This window comes from Colias eurytheme, chromosome 23 (assembly GCF_061535395.1).
Source record: "Colias eurytheme isolate Ceu_HAF_F1 chromosome 23, ilColEury1 Martin Lab GWU primary, whole genome shotgun sequence".
Lineage (NCBI taxonomy): Eukaryota > Metazoa > Arthropoda > Insecta > Lepidoptera > Pieridae > Colias > Colias eurytheme.
The window spans coordinates 5,839,971-5,859,660 of NC_143002.1; the positions used below are offsets into that span (position 1 = coordinate 5,839,971).

General features: G+C 32.1%; 2 protein-coding genes across 4 annotated transcripts in view; one reads left to right on the top strand and one right to left on the bottom strand.

The window, feature by feature from the left end:
* tws (protein phosphatase 2 regulatory subunit tws) overlaps positions 1-4,808 on the top strand; it is a 54,743-nt gene extending 49,935 nt beyond the window's left edge. For all 3 annotated transcript variants that reach the window (XM_090115641.1, XM_090115644.1, XM_090115642.1), the window contains one exon: positions 1,828-4,808. In XM_090115641.1, the coding sequence (XP_089971767.1) occupies positions 1,828-1,953 (126 nt within the window). In that variant the 3' untranslated portion in view covers positions 1,954-4,808. The remainder of the gene's footprint in view (positions 1-1,827) is intronic.
* A 5,859-nt stretch (positions 4,809-10,667) lies between these two features.
* Positions 10,668-19,690, bottom strand: part of LOC149898327 (ABC transporter G family member 23-like) — a 68,687-nt gene continuing 59,664 nt past the window's right edge. The window contains exons 6-16 of the mRNA XM_090115659.1: positions 19,452-19,599; positions 18,784-18,887; positions 18,234-18,337; positions 16,910-17,031; positions 16,195-16,319; positions 15,634-15,808; positions 15,020-15,123; positions 14,539-14,621; positions 13,325-13,478; positions 12,283-12,481; positions 10,668-11,687 (exon numbers count right to left, since the gene is read on the bottom strand). Coding sequence (XP_089971785.1) covers positions 11,473-11,687; positions 12,283-12,481; positions 13,325-13,478; positions 14,539-14,621; positions 15,020-15,123; positions 15,634-15,808; positions 16,195-16,319; positions 16,910-17,031; positions 18,234-18,337; positions 18,784-18,887; positions 19,452-19,599 — 1,533 coding nt within the window. The 3' untranslated portion in view covers positions 10,668-11,472. The remainder of the gene's footprint in view (positions 11,688-12,282; positions 12,482-13,324; positions 13,479-14,538; positions 14,622-15,019; positions 15,124-15,633; positions 15,809-16,194; positions 16,320-16,909; positions 17,032-18,233; positions 18,338-18,783; positions 18,888-19,451; positions 19,600-19,690) is intronic.

Genomic DNA, 19,690 nt, shown 5'->3' on the forward strand with positions numbered 1-19,690 from the left:
TACATGAAATTATTGGGCATCTCATCAAAATAAAGCTACTCACGAAAAATTAGCTTGATAGTAATCACTTGCAAAAATGGGCGATGTATCCCGGACTATTATAACCCACGAGGACAGGCATACGCCTGTCCTCGTAGAGCGTATATACATACGCTGTACATGCTACACTTTAAGTAACGTACCGTTCAACTTACAATTACAAAACTCGTATTAGTTAGTTCTTTAAAGAAACGAATCTTCAATGGCGGCGCTTATCATTCCCTCTCGCTCACACACGGCCGTACGGTATGCAAAAAAAAATGGAAAAATAAAATCACTAAAATGTATTTGATTTTCCCTATAATAGCTTTTATCATAAATTTACAATGACAATTATGCATTTGCGAAAGTAAATAATGTTTTATTGGAATTTGACAAAATATGTTCTTTGGGAAAAGTTGTTCAGTTTTATGGGCTTATTACAAGTATTATGGGGATTTTATTACATTCTGTATACGTAAATATGATTTATTTATTTATTTATTTAATTAAGGTCAGCCAACAGTTGTTTACATCAACACATACATACAGAAACAAGAACACAAAATAACTTATATAAATGCAACAGCTACTTAAAGGCTAACACCACATGCAAGATCTTTTTTTTTTTTCTAAAAAAAAAAAGAAAAGAAAAACAAAACGGTTATGAAAACAAACAAGGCAGTTAGTAAGAACTTACAATACAGTTAGTTTACATCTTAAGTTTAAACAAAAAAAAAAAAAAAAAAAGATTTCAAAAATAATTTTCTAATCTAAATTGGATTAACATTATGACATTATGAATGAATTATATAATATAAGCTCAATGATTTTAAATTAAATTAATAAAGTGTTCATAGATTTTATTCAGGAACAATCTATGGCTATCAAAATTAATATCTGTTACATCACTACACTCATTCAAAATTTTAAACATTCTTAGAAGTGGCGAATTAGTACCAAGAACAGTTCTTCGTAATGGAGGGTAAAAAGGTGTAATACAGCTACGGGGATACCTATATGGCACGCGAAATCTAATTTGACTCAACAAACCGGGACAGTCAATTTTATTTCTGATAAGTTTGAATAAGAAAGATGCATCAATAATGTTGTATCTAACATGCAAAGCACGCATTTTAAAATAGTTAAGACGCGATGATTATAATTCATATAAATACACAAATACGCGATGATGATAATTCATATAAATACACAAATACAATAACAAAAAAGTTTGTCAACAAACAATTTGAAATAATTAATAAAATAATTATCAATTTACGTTATTTTTATTTTCTTTTTTGATGATCCTACCATCTGTCAAAGTCAGCTTTGGCCGCCATTGAAGATTCGTTTCTTTATTGAACTGACTAATACAGTTCGACATTTTACATTGCAACGCATACGCCTGCACTTTACATAATATGCCATACACTGTTAATTCTTTCATCCTACACTTAACCATCTGGTACTATACTACACATTATTATACAAGATATACAAGTATTCACTGTTAATTCTATTACACACTAGGTTTCCGTCCGCGGCTTCGCCTGCACAGTCAAAGAAAAACCCGCATAGTTCCCGTTCCCGTCGGATTTCAGGGATTTGGTCATTTTCCCGGGATAAAAAGTAGCCTATGTCCTTTCTCGGGTATCAAAATATCTCCATACATTTAAATAACCAATTTTCATAAATTTCATGAAAATTGGTACAGTAGTTTAGGCGTGATTGAGTAACAGACAGACAGAGTTACTTTCGCATTTATAATATTAGTATGGATTTTAACATATCCTCATTCCCTTTCAGGACGAAATAAGCGTCGACTGTCTGGACTTCAACAAGAAGATCCTCCATACTGCGTGGCATCCACACGAAAGTGTTATAGCTGTAGCGGCGACCAACAATCTGTTCCTGTTTCAGGACAAGTTTTAGCGCAGCCAACACTCTGTACTGGGCATATAGAGCATATAGAGCATATACTGGGTGACTGGTAAGACGTCAGACGAATTTTGACAGGAGCTTCCACTCATGAAACTGAACAACTTTTGTCCTACAAATTTGCTGAATTCGTAGAAAAAAATTTGTTTGTATGGAAACTTCGCTAATCAGCTGACCGATTTCCATACAAAGTCTAATTTTTTTTCTACGAATTCAGCAAAGTTGTAGAACAAAAGTTGTTCAGTTTCATGAGTAGAAGCTCCTGTCTAAATTTGTCAAACGTCTTACCTTACACCCTGTATAGCCCGTGTATAACTCGATACGAGTTCGAGTCTGTTTGTGAACATCCTGTGTTATTTGTGAAACATCCTGTTTAATGCCGGTTTATTTTTAAAAAACAACACCGATTTTTTGTCTGTGAAACTGTGAAATAACACCCTGTATAATAATGCCGGTTATTTTAGTCGATTTTTTGTGAATCCACATTCTGTGTAACAATGCCGATTTAGTTTTGATTTAAAAACAACATTCTGTATAATAATACCGGTTTTTTGTCGAGTCTGTGAAACAACATCCTGTATAATAATGCCGGTTTATAATGATTTGAGTTGTTTGTGAACATTCTGTATAACAAAGCTGGTTTCTTTTCTACCACCCTTATAAAGTTTAATTTGTATTGTCACTTTGTGTAGCGTCGGCTCGATGTACCTAAACATTATAAAGACGAGGAAAATAACACCCCGTATAATGATTGTTTTTCAGCTGAAGTTTTCCTTGAAATTTAATAACTAATATGTCATCGAGTCAACGTTACAGAAAAAAAATAACACAAAAATATCCGTCAATATATTTATAATTATTGGTCAAGTATTAAAATCACCCTGTATAATGTGCTTGCACAGTTTGGATCGGCGTTAGAATATTCTGTTTTTATTATTTCCATTATAAACACTCTGTATAAGAGTAATAGAGATATAAAGAAGAGATGAGCGATTAATTAGTATAAATAAAAAGACGTGGCACTCGGGGACTGCCGCGGTAAAGCTATTGCATGCTATGCCTTCAAGCCACACCTCCGCGCCCGTCCCCGTGGGGAGCGTGAGGTTTTTTCGTTACGGAATTTCTCGATTCGGTCCCCGCGCTCAAGGCCCGCGATAGAAGCTATGCAATAGCTTAATAACTGCCGATCTAATATGTGATGCCTTATGATCTTTTGAAGGACTCAAATTTGTGAGAATTTAATTTCAAACATATAGAATTGAATCGTATGTAAATTGTAGATTTCTGTGATGTTTTTTTATGGTGTCGTGTTCTTCGGAAGATCTTAAAGTATTGGAGAAGTTTCTAAATGATTATTGTTTAAATGAAAACTTAATTTAACAGGCAAATATTTTATTTGTAATTGGAATTATGAATATCAAATGTTGTTCCAAACTAAATATTTTGTTTATGAAAAAGTAAATAAGCTCTAACGTGATTTAAAAGTGAAATTATTTCAAAGGCTGTAACATTCCCATAACAGCGTTGGCATTCGCTATAAAAAGTTTTATCATTAAAAACCTAGCATTTAGACTAATTTTTTTTTCCGTTTTTTTTTCAAATTTTCCTTCAACGAATAGTCGAAACTCAGTACAGAGGTTAATATAGGAAAAAGAAAAAAAAAAATAAACGCCATAATAATGCTTCGTTTTTTGCGTCCGAAATTACAATATAGTCCATACCCCAGGCTCTTCATAACCGTAACGCTTTATTATAGAATAAGTAGGTGAATCGAATATATTAACTTGTTAGTTGTTGTTTTGTAGGGTAGTTGCAATTTTTTCATACAATTCCCAAATACATTTGATTTTTCGTCGGTATATTGAAAAACACAGACACAGTTTATTTAAGTATTTTTTTTCACAACGCATCAGCAAGATGACATTCAAAAAGTGTGCTTTTTTTTTCTTTAAAAAAAAATAATGGGTAGGTTACAGATAATATAGAATTATGAAAGTATTGCAACCATCCTACAGATGATATATTACGAACAAAATATAACCAAAATGATTTGTGTCGTTACCACCGGCTTATGGGCCTAAATGGAATCCATGTTTAATTAAAAATGGCTATATCGTACAATATTTCTTACAATAAATAAAAACGCAATGGCGCAACCGGCAGGACGATTCTTCTGTGCCCAAATTAATTATTATTATAAGCGCGAATTTAACAAACTTACGGTCTAAAAGACCAATAATGATACACATATTGTAGTTTATGTATATAGCTTTTTTGTATGTAATTTACTTTTTTTTCTCGTCAAATTATTGTCAAACCGAGTTCTTTTAAATTTTAAATCGTTAGTGAATTTCAATTGAATAACATCTCAATGCGCTTCTACTTAAGGTTTTAATTTATTTTTTCAAGTCACTAGTTGACACCGAGATTAGTTAGTATCGAAGTAATAATAAGATATTTTCATAAACACGGAATATCGTAGCGTTTAGTTGTTGTGAGGTGATTTGAGAACTGTGTGAAAACGGGTGGTTCTTGTATTAAAAATAGTTTTTTTTTGTTTATAAATTAGTATGGAACTCATATTGTATTTAAATTCTAGTAAATGAAGTGGATATAATTGAATAAAAGCAGAATTACTTTTGATTGTAAACAGTTATTTTTAATTTGATTTATTTGCCTTCTAATTTGGTGTTTGAAATAATATTTTATTGTAAAAGAGAACCGCCCGTTATATTCCAAGATTTAGTACTAACTATAATTGACAAGGACTCGTATACGTAATAAGTGAAGTAGCAGTGTCAGGGCCCGTGCCTTACTGGACGTAGATGTTTGTTAAACCTTTTTATTTATTACTAGCGGTCCGCCCCGGCTTCGCCCGTGGTACATATTTACGTTTTCTCTACATAAGAACCATCCTCGTACTTCAAGGAATATAATAAAAAAAGAATTATCGAAATCGGTTCAGCCGTTCTCGAGTTATGCGCTTACCAACACATTTTGCGATTCATTTTTATATATAAGATTATTATCTTTTTTTTTATTATTATTTTGTGAACGTTTTTTGTTGTGCAACTCGTGAGTGAACTTACGGTAATGAATGTTTTCCAACTACCCTCGATAACATTTGTCTTCATTAGAATAAAGAGGGTGGTCGTGTTATGTTTTTGAAAATATAAGAACACTGTTTTAATTACGCATAAGGCGTGTAATAAATATCAAATCACTTTCGTATCATGGGATTAATCGGGCATAATTACTTATTGTTTATAACTCGAAGCTTGGAATATTGAGAGCGAGAATAATGTAAATAAGCGTAAGAACGAATGGAGGCCTGAATAATAAAGTAATAAAAAATAAATATCGTCACAATTGTATTATTGTATTGTACAGTTTATTATATACAGTTTGTACTCGTGTTGAAAATTATGTTCATCGATATTCGTAATGAATTTTTTTGTAAGCCTTTTTATTGTATAATTTTAAGGAGTTAGTCCGGTGTCGGTCGGAGCGAGTTAGTTTTCGTTCGGGGCCAAGGTCAATTCCGAACGCGTCGTAATTTAAGCGTAACATTATGCTGTCCGCTACGTTATTGGCTGATAGATAGTGATAAATGTGTGATAATTATCGTGAAAAAAAATTATGCCTTCGCAGCTAAGTTTTATAATGCTTCGAAAGCAACATAGGAATTGACTCCGACCCCCTCCCCCCGATGTAAAGAAAATGTAGTATAGACAGCGTACGTGCGGTGTGTGAGAGATGCGTGTTAGTTTAAGTCTAGGCTAGTTAGGCAAAAACTGTGAATGCGAACAGTGATTACTACAAAAAAAAAAGTTTTTTCTTTCATGCTCGATGGATCAACAGTCATGTGATATGAGAAATTTCATTTGTATTGGGTCGTATTTAGTGTCACAACGAATAGTGCGCGCGCCCGTTTTGACGTTTTATCGATTCGCGTGGTAAGTGATGTTCTTGCTGTTACGGTTATGGCGCTTTAAAGTTATTCGATTACAGTTACGGCGCGAATCGAAACGTGTAATGTTGTAGTGTTGTGCCATGAGCGGGGCGCGCGGTGCCGGCAGTGTTGTTGAATCCAAAATATTTCCTATAATATAAATTTTTATATCTGAATTGAATTTGTTTTATTTACCCAGTATTGTTTCTGCTACATACCCATTTACTCTTGCAAAATATACCTATAACCAAATATATAATATTCCAAATACCAAATTTATCCCATTTTTATTTTTGCAACTCTTTTATTGAAATGCTTAGTATCCAACTTACAAAATATACAACCAATTAATATAGTACAGTATTAGAACAGCCAGTACAGAAATATTAGTTTTTATGTGAATCAAAACCTTTATTATTATTATTATTTTTGCACTGAAACTTTTAAGGGATTTTTTACCTAGTTCATTAGAAATTATCTCTAAAATTACTCAACCGATTCGAAAAATGCTGGAATCGTTAAATTCTTAGAATTCTATATATTTACCGAATAACACTCTGATAGTTAGTATTTTTTCATAAAATTTGATAAGATTCAGAGAGATACCTAGCTATCTATAGGTATACTTTTTTCTATTTAACAAATTTTTTGATAATTTTCGACTGCTATAAAACTAAAATATCAGATCTATCTTTGTGCAGCCATGACGCCCAGCAAATTCATATTACCAAGCATCTTAAAATTAGAATACATAATTATTATCCTCCTAAGGACCAAGCTAAAAAAATCCTTTTCTGCATTACCACCCATTGTTCTCACCTGAGTACATAAAAATACAACAGACCTGCGACCCAATGGTATTTTTTTGTTTTTTTTATTGTTAGAGTTAAAATTTACTTGTGGGATTTTTTATCTGTGTAAAATATAGCTTATAGAATACATTTCTGAAAAAAAAAACTCGATTTATTTTGTTCCCATGTGATCACATCAGACCTAAGTGAATCCAAAAATTTTTTTATTAAAATAAGGTTTTACTTGTAGATTTTTTTATTTACTTATGTTATAACATATGAGATCATAAAATAACCTCTACAAAGTATACAAAAGAATTAAAAACAGTTTTTCTTAAATTCTAAATGTGTCAGTTTACTACATATTAGGTAATAAAATATCTAAACTATCTGAACATATGTTAAAAAAAGAAATAAAAACATTGGAAGTACAATATTAGGAACTTGAAATATCAATGATCTAACTAAAAATCGATTCGGAAACAAATGGTGGGTCTCCTAAGTCTTCATCACTAGGAATAAAATCTCCGTCAGTCGGCTAGGAAATCGATGATCTTATCGTCACGAATAACTGAAAAAATAAGGAAGATAACTGTTTATTTTGATTGCAATAGTAATTCCTGTTGACAGTTTAAATAAATTATAATCATAAAACAGGACAATTATACTCAAAATTACTGTAAAACAACAAAATAAATTATTAACTAATTAAATGTTTTATAGTCATTGACTACCAATGTCTTCAACTGAGTACAAAAAAAATGAAAATAATGTTGTAAGTAACGACCAATGTTCTCACATGATGACATTAAAATTATCCGTGAATTTAAAAAATACAATATGAATTGTTTCGTTAAATTTAATTAAAATACGTTCGTGTACTGTTTTTACTATTTATTTTTCAATACCAAATGAAAATCAAGTGAGAGATTAATATGATAATTAACGATTTAGCTTACCTCTGTTACGTTGACCAGCCATTTTAAAAACTTTAACTAAAGTATTTTAAAATTCTGTGATTGGATAACCCATTTACCTACCAAACCTAATAGTTCAATTCAGCCAATCGCGTTACACAGTGATCATAGGCAGAAAAGCGCGGTATTTTTTAAGATATTTCGAATTTTCGATTTTGTCATCGGATGAGGACGGTGGTTGGTAATTTAGTTAAAACTTTTTGGTGCTTTGGGTTGTAATGGTGATGGTGTTTTTGTACTTATATGAGGCCATTGGTCCTTAGGAGGTTAAATAAACTGACGTAGAAGCAGTTTATTACGGTACATTTATCCCTTTCACACCTTTGAACAAAAAATTTAGCATAAAATCAAAACAGAAATGGTAAAAGTTCATGTTAAGCTTATGTGGTATTTTTATCAAATTTTGAAAATAAAGCATAGGTAAATCAAAAACTTTACGGTCTAGGACAATAAATTTTAGTATTTTTGTTAGATAATAAGTCCCTCTACTCCCCATAGCCCGTTGGTCCACTACTTACGGGATACCCTGTATTATAATAATATGTATTCTGATTTCTGAGACAAGCTAAAAAGTTATTCAGTCAATACTTTATTCAAAACCTTCACTTTTATTATGGTGATAGACGATAGTGTACACTGTACAATACCCCGGTTGCACTACATATTTTAATGTTTTCAATAATTAGATTTTGATTCAACCTCGATTTGCAATCAAAAACATTTTTGTATTATCCATATCGATGTACATCAAATCGAATTTTTCGCATAACATAGTAATTACTAATTAGTAACTCAATGATTTTTCGCTCGAAATAAATTTTGAACAACAGTCCGATCTTGATAGGGTAATTGCGCTGGTTTGCCGTCCAGTTTCGGTTTTCGTCCATTTGACTGACCTGCTACAATCACGTGCGTAAAACTTGAATACAAACCTACCTTCCCGCGCAAGTTTGCACTTTTTACGGTCCATAATGTGTAAGCAACAGTACTATCAACATAAAAATTTGATTTGACAAGAAGAGAGTTCAAAAAATTAACGTAAAAGGGGCCGCTTCCCATCCGTGCCTTGCAGATGTCATCGCGTGAGAGAAAAATTTGCCGGCGAGAAAAGTTCATGGTAAGTTAAATCACTGTTTTAGCTAGTTTACGTTATGTTTTTGGTATGTATGTTTGTTTGTTTAGTTATAAGCCTATTAAACGCAATTAGAAGTGTTTATAATACTTTTTTTATAATACTCTTCGAAAAATTAAGTGGTCGGATACTAGGTTACCAAATTCTCAAAATATTTGGTTTTCGTCCAAGTGGACGAAAACTCAAACAGCTACGTGAATATTTGTTAGGTTCTTTTTACTCTATCGGACCTTTAAAATACTGAATAGTTTCTCCCGAAGTGATCTTTATTGCTATTAGTTAAGATTTTTTGGTTTCCGTCCACTGCTTTGTCAGTGCTGCCAAAATAAAAAAATATTTAAAGAAGTGGACGAAAACTAAATTTAGCTTTAAACGTTTTAGTTTTCGTCCATGAATGAGTATTGGAGTGGACAAAAATTAAAAATAGCTATTCTTTTGCATTACTTTTCGTCTTTTTTACGTATTGAAAAGTTTTCTATTCAGTATCTTCCTTAATTGGTGAGGGCCAGAGTGTTGTAGGTACCTAATATTATTGTCATTCATTCAGTCATGTATCATTCTCCATACGTGAAGTAGAGTCAATTATTCGTAGCATAAATGGGGGTAGGTTAGACATAATACACTGTATTTTTCTTGATTATCATTCACTTGAGTATCATCTTTTATTCTAGGTCTGTTTTGCCAATGCAATATTTTTTTATTCTACTTACTCAACGTATCCTAAGAAAGATCTTATTGTTTTTAGATGGCCTCGAAGGAGTCTAAGAAAGCTAGAAAAAAAAACGCTACGTAGGTACCTACACTGAAGAATCTTTAATAAAGGCATCATCAGTAAGACAATAATGCATAGTTCAGTAAGGTATAGTATAGTTTATTTTAGTAGCTAAAACGTATTATTATGGCTGTGTTTAATATAGTACGTTTCATTTGATAAACAAAGTATTAGAATGAATATTTCTGTTTTTTGATGTAATTTCTCAGTCCTATAATTATTACTTTATTCATTTACATTGTAAGTAACGCATTCCTTTCTTTATTACGAATGATTAAACAGTCATCACTAACGCATATAAAGACTGCCAAGTGCTACATAGATCTCAGTGTTGACTAGTTATATTGATTATTATTAGTAAAACTAAACCTGTAAGGTAGTGAGAAATTGTGATGTTGATTAAATAAAAGTATATATATTTACCTGTAATTGGTTTTTAACTTAATAATTGACCTACCCTCCTTTTTCTACACGGTGGTCGAAAACTAGCTTACACTAGGACGAAAACCAGTTTTTTTGGACGAAAACTAGCATATACCCTACTTTTGCAGAAAATAATTTAAATAAAAAGATACATCAAAATGATTTATTTCCACTTAATATCATCTTAAAGAAGACTATATAAGGACTAAATAAAAATATTATATGTTTAAGGAAGGGTGCTCCAATATATTTATTTCGCATCACAAAGTTGGCAACTCCCATAACTGGACGAAAACCAGCGCAATCACCCTACATGTCTGTGAGTCCGATCGTGCAGCGTGCTCAACGTTGCTGTTGTGTGGTTGTACGAATTCAGTGTTTAATCGAATCGAAACCATTCAATTGAAGGCCAAAATGTATCTAAGAAAGAAAAGAGCCAATAGATGGCGCTGGTAGGAAAAACCTATACTAATAAATTATTATCATTCGATTCGTATGATTCCGAAAGTAGGAAGGTATTTCCCAAGGTTTTACGGGTATTACTTTACTGATTACTCAATGGTCATCACTCATCAAAGCCTGTGATTCGTTTGGGAGCTCATCTATAATGATAGGTAATATGTTAGACTTGGAAAATTGGAAGGTAAATAAAAGACACAGGTATTATAAAAAAGTATTTATTCATAAATACCCCTAAATCACATAATGAATATCACAAGACCCTTACATCTGCAATATTTTTACAAATAAACTATTATTAATTAATTCATCATAAGTCGTTTCTAATTTACCTATTTGAGCAATGCTTTTCGTGACATTTTTTTCTTTTCAAAGCTAAACTTAATCGTTAAATGCCGTTTTATTTAAAAATACATCACAATACAAAGTATGGTACAATAGGTATGTAATGCTTTTAATTTTTTTTGATAACTTTTTTATTGTCATGAAAAATGTACCTAGTTATACCTATAATATTACATCTTACATATTATTCAAAATAACAACCATATAAAACACATACAAGTTCAAAAGGACACATTTTAGTATGTTTCCATATCAAATAATACGGATAAAATATATAAACCTAAGTACTTATTACAAGAATTTCAAATATTTAACAGTTCATTTCAGTACATTCTTATAAAAATACATTTTCAATTTAATTGAAAATACAAAGTTTTCTTACAAAAGCTATTTACAGCAACTCGATCTAACTCAATTCCTTATTCCTATTTAAATGCTAAAATCTTCCAAACGCATGCCACCACTGCCTGCCTAGTGCCTATGGCAAAATTCAAAACCCATTTAAAATTAAAAAAAAAATATTACAAAAAATGTATCACTCGATTCTCGAACTGTCAAAATAAACCTACTAACAAGTAGATTAAAATTGTGAACAATACGATATACGATATAATATTATACGATACATATTATGTCAAATTGATCCTAAAATACAGATTATTTTACGATTTCTTAAACTTTAGTTTGAGGAAACATATCGAAAGGCTAATTCCAATCCAAAATAATGTGACAATGAAGCCGAAATAAACGTTAAATTCTGTGATACTAGATCCTTTTTCCATTAAATCTCTGAGCGTTTTGGAAGGAATTGTGAAAGGTAATGCTAATGAAATATAGCGAAGACCGATTGGCATCGCTTCTAGCGGCCATAGGATACCTGTAAACAGAAATTTTATAGAGTTTATATATATTTTTTAATTGTATACAACATTAGATACTTAGTAATATCTTGAGTGTATTAGTCTATGGTAATATATAGGATGGTAAGGACGGTATAATAGTTACAGACAATTATTTTATAGTTTTCTTAGTGTTATTGTAATACAGAGATTATCTAGATAGATGTAAGTAATTTCGATTACTAATCTAAATTATGACTTGAGAAAATATAATGAATTAAGATGTAATTTTAAAAAGGGACAACAGAAACACATATCAAAAAACATAGAATAAATAAATTAACCAACGTTATTAAGTTAAACACTATGGACATTTTTGAAGTGAAAACTTCTTTAGCGGCGTTGAGCACTTTTTCTGTAATGGGTATAAAATCTTAAACTCGCATCAGGACACGTGACCTGATCGAAAAAGCGTAAGACGGATACCATTCCAAAATATCAAACATGCTCAACGTTAATAATCAAGTTTTCACTTCTGCCGGCACTCCCCCAGTGCAACCCGTCTTTTTTTTATTTATTTCTTGTCTATGACCCAAAATCGAATTCTCTTTTATTTATGGCACAAATACTTACCACATAACAACACCATGGGGTAGAAGCTTCCCGTAGCCACAAAGAACGACAGCGTATAGCTCGGACATAGCACAGATAACAAAAAGCCATAGCACATCCCGCCAACTCCTTGCAGAAAGAGTAGTATGCCACAAGTGAGAAATGAGCCTTTGAATGGTAAACTGTAACCGAGGAACGCGAGCGCCATCATTTCTATTGTCTGTGGAATAAAATAATTTTTAAAAATATGTTTCACAAAATCATACAAATTGTGTAATATTGCTGGAGGTTCTATGTCTTAAATAATTGATTAAATGTTTTACTTTTATTAAAGAAAAATCAAATTTTGAACACTTGACATTATGGGAAGTCTTTCAAATTCAGAAAGTCTAAAGGTCTAAGTATATCATTCATCAATATTGTTATCTGCAGTGGAATAAATATTGAAAAATTAATAATCTAGGGCATGTTAACAATTGATTAGCAGCTGTAGATGTCATGGTTGTCTTAGTGTCAAGATTTTAGGACGGTTTTGTTATCACAGAGGATATAATAACAGGCGATACCCAGGCACGGGGGTTGAAAGGGGTTACAAGAGTCAGTATTAAGTATTAAGTAAATTCGGATTAGTTTATGTAGTATACTTCTATTTAGACATTTATATTTATTTATATATTCATATATATATTATATATATTTAATATTTATATAGTTACTACTATGAAGTATGCATATGTGTATGTATGTATGTGTATCTTATGATATATTTTTTTTTATTTCTGTTCATTTTTACGTATTTATATCATGTACTGTATAAAATGTGTATATATTTTATTGTGTTCTCTTATTATTTCTACCCTATTCTAAAAATATGTTTTTATTTTGTCCGACAACTTTTTTACGCTTCTTTGCCTTTCTCCCCGTGGTCGCCTGGCAGAGATCACTGCATAGTGATAAGGCCGCCCTTTGTGCTTTCTAATCTTATTTTTGTAACCTTTATGTATATTTTGTTTTTTGCACAAATAAATAAATAAATATTGGTGAGGAGGGGTCAGCAGCTCACCTGCAGCACGATGACGGCGGCCTGCAGCGCGATGTGCACGTGCAGCATCTCGCGCGGCTGCACGCCCGCCACCGCGCTGCGCTCCCACACGCCCTCCAGCCGGTCCGATATCATTAGCGTGGAGGTGACGATCGCGGGGAGGAAGTAGATTATACTACGGATAAGAAATAAGAATAAAGAGTGTAAAAAATAACTATAGCTAATAACACATAATAGTAATGATCTGACGGCGACTATTTAATGTTGCCGCTATTTACTGCTGCCGCTATTTAATGCTGCCGCTATTTACTGCTGCCACATTAAATAGCGGCAGCAAAATAGCGGCAGCAAAATAGCGGCCGCATTAAATAGCGGCAGCATTAAATAGCGGCAGCAGTAAATAGCGGCCGCATTAAATAGCGGCAGCATTAAATAGCGGCAGCAGTAAATAGCGGCAACATTAAATAGCGGCAGCATTAAATAGCGGCAGCAGTAAATAGCGGCAGCATTAAATAGCGGCAGCAGTAAATAGCGGCAGCATTAAATAGCCGCTGTATAAGTATTTGCGCGACGAGGTGTGGGAAAGTACCGACCGTTCCGTTTCTTTCTAACTTCTAAATCGTGTTCTTTCTTACCCGGTCCCCGCTTCACCGCACATACCTATACCGCCCTACAGCCACTGCGGTCATGATATAAGTAGAGTTTCTATTCTTTGAAATTTCTCATTTATTAATATGTATTTACAACTTATTTGGTGGCAGTAATATTCAACGCCTTTTAGACTATATTTCATAAGAAAACTCTCTAATCAGCTGTTTGATATAGAACGTATACTGTTTTGTTGTTGTTGTGTTTGACGGGGTTTAAATAGCGCCTAGCGGACGTCAGATCCTTACTATTATTAGCTTAGCTTTTCTACGAATACGAGTTAAATACCAGTCCAGCCTTTTACAAGGTGTATAAAATAGATATATGGACAAATTTTTAATCTAAGTTTGTAATAATTCAACAAATAACTTTATGCAACTAAATAACTATCGTCAGTTAACAAAAATATCTTCTGATCAAAACAAATTAAAATAGAATAAAAATTAGTAATAGAGTACTTCAGGGATATATATGTACTTGGACCTTCGCTATTCAACATGTATGTGAAAGCACAATATATATAGTTTCTAGCAATTAAAATGATTGAATACATTTTTGTGTATAGAAATATTAATATAAATACTTACGTGACCATGATACCAGGAGCCATGTAGCTGACCATTTCTGGTTCCATTGATCCAAAAATTGGTGTTTGGAAACGGACTGGAATCTATTGAAAACAAATTATTTAATTTAATTAAAATATGTTGATATTATTATTAACTAGCGGTCCGCCTCGGCTTCGCCCGTGGTATATATTTACGTTTTCTCTACATAAAAACCATCCTCGTACTTCAAGGAATATAATAAAAAAAGAATTATTGAAATCGGTTCAGCCGTTCTCGAGTTATGCGCTTACCAACACATTTTGCGATTCATTTTTATATATAAGAAAAGATTATAATGCTGCTAAATGCAAATTCAATAATTTTTTACTTTTTTCAATAATTTCGTAGTTTAAATTGGTGCAAAAGCGATGTCTTTATGTTTTGTTTTATTTTTTATTTTTCTAGGTAAATCCATATAATGATAAGATTCTATAAAAGAAATAATAGAAGTAAAGTATACCTGAACAAGATCTTCGTTAAGCCCGCAAGCGTTCATTGTCCTTTTCGTGAAGTATTCGTACGTTTTATGTAACCTTCGCTTTAGGAAGTTGGATATTTGATGATCTGTAATTTTGAATTTTTATATTAAAATCTCTCTGTCTTACCACAAAAAACTTTAGACAGGGTTTAACTTTAAGCGCGGGTTCTGTTTAATCTGGTTTTGTCGTATTTCACATAGACAACTATTAAAGTGATAGATCCTTGGTTTAAAGTTAGACTGTGTTTAAATTGTTTTAAGGTTCAAGGTCCATTTCAGTTTAATTATAACTGATACTGATTAATTCTTATGCAAGTGATAATGAATCATCATGAACATATCGAGGTACACTCTAATACTTTTGCATTTTTTTAATACTATCCGCACTCATCCTCACTTATCCTCACTCATCCTTATCATCCTCACTCATCCTCACTCATCCTCATCCCCATCACCAACTCATCAGCCACACGCTGATAGTGCCCATCCTCAACAATATCATCCTCTACGTAACCATCACCAACTCACACCACTATCCGCCTCATCCTCATCATCCTCATCATCCTAACTCATACTCATCCCCATCACTAACTCACCAGTCATATCCAGCCACACGCTGATAGTGCCATCCTCAACAACATCATCCTCAACATAACCATCAGCCACCCTTAAAGCTAGGGAATGGCTGAAATTAGCTGGGAAATATAACGCCCCATATGTTTGGAGGGTTGCTACAGCTGCTTTAGCTTCGACTGTTGTATTGTAGTACGACTGAAATGAAAAAAATATGGAAATTTTATAAAAAGATTGAGAAAAATAACTATTTGCATGTGTTAGAAGAGACTGTGAAAATCATAATTTTTAAGTGGAAGCTCTTACAATTAAAAATGTTATAACAGTTTAGCTAGAGAGTAGTTAGTACATGGTACATATATAATTCTCATTTAATACGAGATACTATTACCAAGGCTTAGAAAAAATGAGTACATAGTTAAGAAACAGACAAGAAAACTCATATTGGTGACATAAAATTTTCGTAATCAATGGATTTCAAACACTATAGGATATTTAGTTTTCTTTTCAAAAACATTATTCTGTAAGATATAAGATATTGTTGTTATTTTCAATAATATATCTGTTTAATAATAATTACTTACCACCATCAAATTCCGCTTTTCCATTTCGTCGAGAAACCAGCAACTCAACATAAAGTAGTCGCAAGATCCGTCTTCATTTATCGATACTCGTGTAAGGTTATCATTTTTACATAAATCTATACCCACTGCAAATAATTAGCGGTAATTAATTTCATTAGAACTAAATTAGTTTACACAATAGCATTATTAGACGAGGAAAATGTAATATGTGGTAAAAAGTTGAGAAAAAGTCTAATTTAATGACTGCTAAAAGGTTTAATTGACTTGTGAAGCAAGAAGTTTTTGTAACATGCTTTCTGTTTAATTAGGTATTATTAGTAAGATCAAAGTAAGATTTATATCCGACAGTTATCGCCCTTGATATTCGTGATCATTTTACAAAAGAGGTTCCGGGTTTCGATTTCAAGTATTAAATAAAACCTTCAACTGCAACATAAGAAGGACACAGGACTCAGGTACGATAAATATTGCATAACAATACTAGAAAAGAATAGAACAAGATTAAAAGTTAATTTTTTAACTACCTAATTACATAATAGACTATATAAATTATAATATACACAAAAGAATTTCGAACATTTAGAATTGTAACATTACATTAGGAAAAAACTACATATCTATAGTAATGAATGAAGGTACAAAAACATTATAATTTGGAACATTTAGAATCGTAATATAAAATCTAAGTTATTTATAGTTATAAATTATAACATACTTGGTACAGAAGCAGCTTCATCATTAACAACAGCGAGATGTAAGTCCTTAGGGTCGTGTCCCACCGCACTGAAGAATGCTACCACTTGTATGATCGGGAATAGTATTGAGAATATTAACCCCCTACAAATAATTAGCTAAAAATTAGATATATAGACGAAGACATTATATTATAAAGGCTAAAAAATAAACTAATCCTACTAATATTATAAATGCGAAATTTTGAATGTTTGTTTGTTACTCCTTCACGCAAAAACTGCTGAACCGATTTTCATGAAATTTGTTACATACATACAGGCAACGAAAATAAAGAAAATATGTAGTTGTATTATTTGTTGATTCCCAAAACAGTCGTCAATATAAGTCACATATCATTTATGTATATATGATAAAGAGCAACGGTCCCAAGAGTGAGCCTTGAGTTACTCTAGTCAATTAATTCTTGCAATCAATGATCCTTAAAACTCTAACCCATACTAAGTTCAATTAGTTCAAGTAACAACCTTACTAACTGCTCCGTGCCGTGCCTCAGTATTCTATGTTAAATTTTAGAAGGCAATGAGTAAGTAGAATTTCCCATACGCTAAACAAAAAACCATGTATAAAGTGCACAAAAAAAATAAATTACTTTTACTTCAGTCCTTGGTTTGGAAACTATGGAGCCGGAAATAAATCATGCAAGCCATATATTAAAGATTTTGTAAACGAATATAAATTCTAAGGCTGAAAATTGATCAATCAGAGCACGTTTCTATCCAAATTGGTTTACGGAAAGTATGCAGTTTGAAGTGATGTGTATTTTATTAATGAGGCGTATTTAAAATATTGAAGTCATAGTTTTGATAAGAATTGATGCAAGTAATAAATGTGTGATTATAAATTTTAATTGGTAAAACTAATAGTTTCTTTAAGTTTATATCATCTTATATATAAAATTCTCGTGTCACAATGTTAGTCTGCATATTCCTCCGAAACGGGTGGACCGATTCTCATGAAATTTTCTGTGCATATCGGGTAAGTCTGAGAAAACCACGGGCGAAGCCGGGGCGGACCGCTAGTATTATATAGATTTGTACAAAGCCTTCGAATTGGTGTGACATTACATTAATATTTAGAAAGTGATTTTCCAAAATGTACAATTAAGAAGTTTCCAATCAATTAGTAGGTAGGTATTTATTTAAAGTTCTAGGTTACTTTCAAATATGAAAAAAATGTCCCAAAAATCCTGTCAAATTGCTCTTATTATACAGATTCTGTAATGCTATAAAAATTGTTTATCTACCTATACACGATTAATCGTTTTCTTTCAATAATATATTACTTACCCAGGATGCCTAGAAAACTGTTGTATACTTTTAATAAATACAGCTTTATATCGACCCTTTTGTTTACTTTTCAGTTCCATGTGATTGTCTTTTTTCGTGAGTACCTGCAAATTTGTAATTTTTGTTAAAATATATATATATATAAAACTCAAAGGTGACTGATATAGTGATCTATCAACGCACAGCCCAAACCACTGGACGTATCGGGCTGAAATTTGACATGCAGGTAGATGTTAGGACGTAGGCATCCGCTAAGAAAGGATTTCCCGAAATTCTTGCGGGAACGGGGAAAAACGGGGATGCACGTACAAAGTCGTGGGCGGAAGCTAGTCTATAATAATATTATAAAGGGGAAAGATTAAGTATGTTGTTGTCCAATAGGCTCAAAAAATACGGATAGATTTGGATGAAACTTTACAGTTTACAGTGATATAATACTTGATTTTGGTCGCACGTTTGTCCGGAATATTTTCATTTTATTAAATTATCATATATTTTGTTCCAATCTGCAAAAGAGTTTTTATATTCTGTTTATTTTTTTTATACTCACATCTCGACTACTAGTTACGATGCTAAAATCTTCGGTGGATTGGAATCTACTATCATTAGATAAGGTGCTGTCCGGGATGACATCTGGGGAAGCTGAAGTTAAAGCTAGAATAGAAGGCATTACCTTTAAGTTAGTTATATTTGTTACAATAAATACCTTAGAGATAATGTTAGTGGTTAAGGTAATTTGAACACTATACTTGGAATAATTTGTTTTGACTTTGGCCTATTTGTTTATTTTTTGTAGATCAGATAAAACAGACCCATAAAATACCAATTGTTTAGTTTTCGACATTAGAATTATCAATAATAATTATTCAAAGGTGCTCGTAATATTTCAGCATTATTTCATCCTTTTTATTTTCATTATATAAAATAAACACATTTTAGACAGTAAATAAAATTAATTAAAATTTTGAAAACAACTTTTTGTTTCGACGCTCCTGAAAAACGTTTTGGCCAAAGTGCAAACAGTAGATTTCCATAGCACAAAAAATATATCTAACTAAATAAACTGTAATAACATCAACTTAAATACGAACTTCTAATTTTAAAATTATAAAATTCTTTTTTTTATTTTAATGTATTATTAGGCTTATATATCATCACGCTCAGACCAACAGGAGCGGAGGCACGGGGCACAGCTAGTGAATTATATAATATACTCACTGGATTGCCGTCTGTTTGTCCGTAAGCTCTCGTTTTGCGCGACAGCCATTTTCAGGAAAGCCTCTTCAAGTGTCGTACAGTCGTATCTTTGTAGTATAGCATCGGGAGAATCCTGGGCTAATAACTGACCATCTCGGAGAAGACCAATCTATTGGAATAATATTAATTTTTATTATGCAAATTTGGTACTGAAAATATTAAATTTGTATATATAAATAACGGTAATCGATTGTGTATAC